This window comes from Triticum urartu, chromosome 4A, assembly GCF_056163025.1.
Source record: "Triticum urartu cultivar PI428250 chromosome 4A, HENAU_Tu73, whole genome shotgun sequence".
Classification (NCBI taxonomy): domain Eukaryota; kingdom Viridiplantae; phylum Streptophyta; class Magnoliopsida; order Poales; family Poaceae; genus Triticum; species Triticum urartu.
Window position 1 is genome coordinate 241872198 of NC_141876.1, and position 6766 is coordinate 241878963.

At 48.9% G+C, this 6766-nt stretch overlaps 1 protein-coding gene across 1 annotated transcript; it reads right to left on the reverse strand.

Annotated features, from left to right (window-relative positions):
• Positions 1 to 651: 651 nt before the first annotated feature.
• Positions 652 to 4066, reverse strand: LOC147975494 (uncharacterized). Its single transcript, XM_087520451.1, has 5 exons — positions 3958 to 4066; positions 2867 to 3056; positions 1755 to 1866; positions 1232 to 1660; positions 652 to 882 (listed from the first exon to the last, which is right to left on the reverse strand). Exons 1-5 carry the CDS (start codon positions 4064 to 4066, stop codon positions 652 to 654), a joined length of 1071 nt encoding a protein of 356 aa, XP_087376577.1.
• Between the last annotated feature and the right edge of the window lie 2700 nt (positions 4067 to 6766).

A 6766-nucleotide genomic window follows, 5' to 3' on the forward strand; every position in this document is an offset into this window, starting at 1 on the left:
GCATATAGATAGGGTCACATCCCGCATTCATTCTCATCTGCATGAAGCTGCAGGTTCCTGCCGTGAACTTGGCTTAACAAGGAGTTGAGAAGATAGCCCGACACTACGATCTCCGGCAAGCTAACACTACTAGGAAAATTCTTACCAGTAGCGCTGGTTTTTGAGCTACCAGTAGCGCGGGCACCAGCGCTACTGCTAGGGCGCTACAGCTATTATTTAGCAGTAGCGCGTTTCTAAACAAGAGATGTAGCTAAAATACTTAGTAGTAGCGCCTCTTTCTCTACCAACGCTACTACTATGATCACATAGTAGTAGCGCCCTATTTTCTCCCCGCGCTACAACTAGGTAAATAGAAATAAAAAATAAAAAAAGAGTCAGAGGCAATATTCATTTAAATCAAGACAAGTCCAGTGCAAATAAACTAAGATCACAGAACCATCTCACAAGCATTAACGACAGATACCACATTTAATATAACCACACAATCTCACAAACTCATATATAGTAGTCAACAATGCATTGATAGATCATAGTTGATAAGTCTACTAGGTAGTCATACTAGCATATATATGGTTCAGCATCCACGCGCATGCATGGATAGATCTCACAAGCATATGTAGTTCTAGATGATATCGATGACGACCATCATCCTCAAGCCTGGGCGGTGGTGTTCCTGATAGTAATTAGGATTGCCTGTCCAAGATGAAGATTCTTGCCGACGAGGAAGCTCTTCCACCCAACCGAGCTGAAGTGTGTGCGACCGTCCGTGTCCACGCCGTACGCACAAGTGGTGATGGAGCCCCACGCGGTAAGGCGTATTCCAGCACAGCCTTCTTCATCAGGCTTGATACCAAAACTCTCAGATAGGCTCTTTGGCAATTTCTGAATAAGAAAAACATATCAATTAATAAGTAGCCTCACACATTCTACACTATCAAAAGACAGTACTACATTTCTACACTAAGTATAACAATAAAGCATATATATCATTGGATTCACTAAGCATATAAGATTCATTAAGCATATATATCATCGGACTCTACACTAAGTATAACAATAAAGCATATATATCATTGGATTCACTAAGCACATATATCATCGGATTCACTAAGCATATAGATCATCGGATTTACTGAGTATATCAGATTCACTAAGCATATATATCATCGGACTCTACACTAAGTATAACAATAAAGCATGTCAACAAATTACTACAGTAAATGCAACATACCATGATCTGCCGATCAACCATGGTACTTGTGAGGCGGGTAACAAATGGTACCCCGACGAAGTCAGCACGTGGCGGAATGATGTCCCATAGGTTGCACACCTCCTCCTCGCTCAACTTCATTCTTTGAGCTACGATGGCATCACCGAGTGGGTCGTCATCATCCTCATCATCCTCATCATCCTCATAATCTTTTGCTTTGTTGACATAAATCACAGCCAGTTTGGGTCTTTCAGCTCTGAAGGAGAAGCTGATCAACTCACCACCGGTGATACGCATGTGGTCGATGAAACGGACCCATCCATTTCCTCCCATCCGCGTCATCTTTCGTCCTTTCTCGATCTCCATAGTGTAGGGGCCCCCAGGAGCCTCAAAGGTCACAGAGTCTCCAGTCAGATTGTTGAATTCTGACCTCACATTGCATGTGATGATCTGTGTACAAAAAGAAAAATGATATATACATGATGCATTAATGACAATAACACTAAAAAAAAATAGTAGTTACTAGTTTCATATAATTTATTACCGCCGCATGAAGAAAACTAGACTCGAAGTAGATGCCAAACAGTGTGCCAGTTGCAAGGCTGCTGGCGCACCTTGAGTTGCACCGTCGACATGGTGGTGGTGGCGCCATTTCCCTAAAGCAATATGATTAAAGGATTAACGATCCAAAAGTAAACATAAAGTTTTCATAGCTAGAGTTCACATGGCAAGCAAAATAATAACTAAAAAGTAAACATAAAGTTCAGTCCAGGGGAACACTTTATCTATTCCCACATCCAAAAGTTGAACCAGCTTAGAATCTTCCAGAACACAATAAGTAAACATCCATTCCACCTTTTGCATCAGATGCACAATAATTGAAACTATAAAAGGAAAACAGCCCCCTTTTCGATCCGATACAACTCTCTGTCTATCTGTGTTTTCTTTTTCTGAAATTTACCAAAAATGGGCTCACTAACAGCATCATAAGAACTTAGCAATTTGAGCATCACCACATACAGATACTCTCTTCAACCTAAAAGATAGTATCGAATCAAGCATTGATTTTTCCATGAAACCACATAACAGTGAGGGCTTCTTGGTCATATCTTTATGTGCATCAACAAAGAAGCTAGTGGAAGTAGCCAAGAATTGAAACCGTCAACCGTTGCTGTCATATCATAGCTAAAAAATGCTCACGATTCTACGGTCGAGCACTATGGTTGTTCCAGCGAAGGAATGATAAGTAGTAACAAGTACGACATCAATGATCCTAAATGTCGGAAACAATAGTCACGACATGGACGCCCCCTCTCTAAACCCTAGAACACTAGGAACTGCCACCGCCACCACTCCTCCAAGGGCAGCAACCAAGAATTGAAACCCAAGTTTCAATTATATGTGCTAAAAGCCTCTACTTCTCTAGCTACTTCTCTCTACTCTCTCCTAAGTTTCGGTGAGCAACAAAAAGCCTCTACTTCTCTCTCCTAACCCCTCTCTCTACTCTCTCCCCAATCACGCGAGGAGCATGCCGCATCGAAGCGCGGAGCACCGTGCAATCCCTAAATCCCAAAACATGCCGAGCCGCCGCGGCAAATCGATTGGAGCCTAGCTAGTGTGGTGCGCGCAGGGAGGAGGAGATGGAGGGGGACTTACGGGGCTGAAGCGTCGGAGTAGGTGAGAGGCGACCGCGCATGGTGGCGGCGCACGGCACCGTCGACGGGGGTGAGGCGGCCGGGGACGAACCCTAACCGCGGCGGTGTCGTCGGGCGGAGGGGATCGATTGCGAGAGTGTGAGGGGGTGCGGGGGTGCCCGTGCCGGTTTTCTTTTGCTCTGGTAGTAGCGCTATTTAGAGGCCGGCGCTACTGCTAAGCCCACCAGCTATAGCGCCCGTTCAAAACAAATGCTACAGCTAAGTGGGCTACTGCTTTTGCCCTGCGGCCCATCTAACAGTAGCGCAGCCCAAGCAAACAAACGCTGCTGTTATATATTAGTAGTAGCTTGTTTCCTGCCCAGCGCTACTGCTAAATACTAGTAGCGTAGGGTCATAAACAGGCACTACTGGTAAACTTCTCTCTATAAGCATTTTCCTAGTAGTGCAAACAGATAAGTTCTACTTCTTGTCCACTAGTGTTTTGTAAGCTATAACTTGTGCATGAGGAAACCTCGCCACTCTCTTGACACTTAGGTGCTCCCATCCTTGACTTGAACGTTGGTTCGGCCAGGACGGTCGCAGTGGCCTTTGGTAGAAGGAAGTTGGAGGGGGTTGCTCCCTTAGTTTTTTGCCCGGTAGATACAATGCTCTGGCAAGTAAAAGGATACCGGCAAGGTGACCTGCCGGGGAAAACTCGTTTATTTACACTAAACAGGCATCCCACCTTTGCATGGACATATACATGCACAAGTTCCTGACAAGGTTCACCTTTTTCATTAATATGCTAATAATACAAGTACAAGCATTACAGAACACAAACATGGACTCGAAAGGTTACATTATTTGCATTAAAATTTGGCAAGTTCCTACAGTTTAAGATTGAAAAAAGATAAGTGCCCCGTGATGACTTTGCCCCTGTCCATCCCCTTTAGGAAGAGGTTGAGGAGGCCGTAGGCGGGCCCAGCTGGGATTCGGCACCTCCCCAGGATCAGGATGGTGCCGCTCACTGGCAAGGAGGAAGAAACTGGAGGGCAGGCACGGATGGTGACGCTACGAGAGGACCGGATGAGGGAAACAGAGTCACCGGCAAACACGACTCATTAGAATGGTCGTCCCCGTTCTTGGCGCGTCGTGGGTTGCCGCCGCCGTCCGCATCACTACCATCCGAAGACCTCGGTGTGGCAGTCACGTTGGACACCATGCTCTCTGGGTCATCCCACAAAGAGCATGTTCGTCCCTAGCAGCCCTGACGTTATAAGTCATCGCACATCCCGAAGATGTGTATGGGTGCAAAAGACCCTCCTGCACGGCAAGAGGACGATGCCCAAGAGGAGTCAGATTCGCCTTTTTCTGACGGCGACTCTCTTCCGTGACTCCTCCCTGGCATTGCGAAGGGAAGAAGAATGGGGGGGGTGATCGACTACCATGCACCATGCCCACTACAGGCCTCGACATGGTGTCGTTCGTGTCCCCTCCCACTTAAGTCAAGGCTACGGGCGGCCCGGCGGCGAGCACGCCGGAGTTGCCACCTCTGGCATTGTCACCGTGCCGCCAGAGTACCCCTTTTGGATCCAAAAAGGGCCTTAGAATGGAGCCCGGGAGCTGGCCCCAGGCTCTTCTCTGCAGCATAACCAACAAGAAGCAGAAAGCGGAGGAGGGGAGTGCAAGGATGAATGGCTCCGCCCTCTCTCTGCCCCTCCTTTTATAGGCAGACGGGGAGGGGAGCCGGTCCCTCAACAAGCGGTTGTCGTCCTCCTCCGCCAATTCGAGAAGACTGGGCCCTTGCCTTGATGCTCTCCCATGCCACACGGCTCCATTACCTACCCCACGCGATGCATCCCACATATGTGGCTAAGGATAAGGGCATGGTGGGAAGAGTGAATTGACAGTTTCTACCCCGTGCATTAAAGTCATTCACGGGCCATTACCAGGGCGGCCCCACCACTATTGGCTTCACACGACGCCCGAGAAGCCAGAAACTAGCCTGGACCCAAGATTAGTGAAGAAGCAAAGAATACCTGAAGAGGCCAGCCTCTTCAACACCCCTGCATGTGCACTTATTAGGCCCTAGCCCCGACGACGCTCGGTTGCGCGTTCGGGGCAGGCCCCGGGGCTTCTGTCGGTGCAACAAACCCTGGGTCTGTTGCCCAGACTGTGCGCAGGCAGGGGAATAGGATTGAGGCACCAACCCAAGTTAGAGTATAGAGACCGAGATCATCGAAGCACCAACAAGCATATCAAGAGGACCAAGATCAAGCCAGAAGGACAAGGTGTCACTAGGAGAAAAGCCTCCCTTACCGGGCAAGCGAGCTCGACAAGGACGAGGCCACCCCGGAAGAAGACGTCCGAGATGTCCCGGCAGGGTTTGCCGGGACTCGTGAAGGCAAAACCACCTCACCTAACCACTCGGCCACGACCCACGTCGTCAATCAGTGCAGTGTCGAGCCGCAAAGTGACTAAGTGGCAGCCATTCGCCACATGGCGGCCTATTTCTACAGGAAATGCCTATAGATGACTCCCGTCCTGTGATGTGTCAAGCAAGCAGGTGTGGAGCTGGCAAGATAGCCCAGCAAGGCTTGCTGGGTAACCAATGACGTGACGCTAAGACATGCATTTAATGTACCCTGTCAGCCTGGAGAGTTAGGTATAATAGCACTGTTTGCTATCTTTTCAGTGCATAATGACTAATTTTACATTGTGGTAGCCCCTTAATCTATAAAAGGAGGCCCATGGCAACCGTAGAAAGGGTTAGAAGGTTGGATAACAAACACACCCTTACGCGCGTAGCCACTGCCGCCCTTGCCGGGCAAGTGTACTACGCTCCACCACTACTCTTCCACCATCAATCCACCAAAGCAGGAGTAGGGTTTTATGCCTCATGGTGGCCCAAACCTAAGTAAAATTGCTCATGTGTTCTCTGTCGTGCTGCCCCACGCTCGTCTACTCTTTGTGCAACACGACGCCCCCCTACCGAACCAGCAAGGGGCCCTCTGGTCCCATAGGTGCTTGTGGTTTCCCACGACACTAGGGAAGGAAAAGGGGGAGGGCTATCCCCTCCTACCTTTCCCTCTCATGGGAGAAAGGAAAGGGGGCGCCACCCTCCCCTGCCTTTCCCTGCACGCCAAATAAGGAAAAGGGGGCGCGGCTTGGGAGGAACCCCAAGTAGGATTGCTCGTGCTTAGGCGCCTCCTTTGGCTGCTCCTCCATCCCTCCCACCTATATATATGTGGGAGGGGCACCTAGCACACAAGATACAATTGCCTAGCCGTGTGCGGTGCCCCCTCCACCATTTACACCCCTGGTCATCTTTTCGTAGTGCTTAGGCGAAGCCCTGTGGAGATCACTTCACCATCACCGTCACCACGCCATCGTGCTGTGGGAACTCATCAGCTACCTCGCCGTCTTTCTAGATCAAGAAGGCGGAGGACGTCACCAAGTTGAACATGTGCAGAACATGGAGGTGTCATACGTTTGGTACTTGATTGGTTGGAGCGCGAAGAAGTTCGACTACATCAACCGCGTTGTTAAATGCTTCCGCTTACTGTCTATGAGGGTACATAGACACACTCCCACCTCTCGTTTCTATGCATCTCCATGTATAGATCCTGCGTGTGCGTAGATTTTGTTTTTGTTTTCCATGCAACGTTTTCCCAACATGCCGGTAGGTCCCTATGCAAGTTTTAGTTGTTATTAGGCAAATTAAAACCAAGTCGGGCCTTGGTGGAGGAGTTGAAGCCTAAGCGAATGGACAGGGGGTTCCCATACACCCACATGTGTTAGGAGCACTCGTCAAGGAACATAACACTGCTATGATGGAAACTAGGGCAGAAAGAGTGGAACAAAACACCAGGCAAAAGGCCGAGCTTTCCAGCCTTTACCAGGTATATAGATGCATTAATTA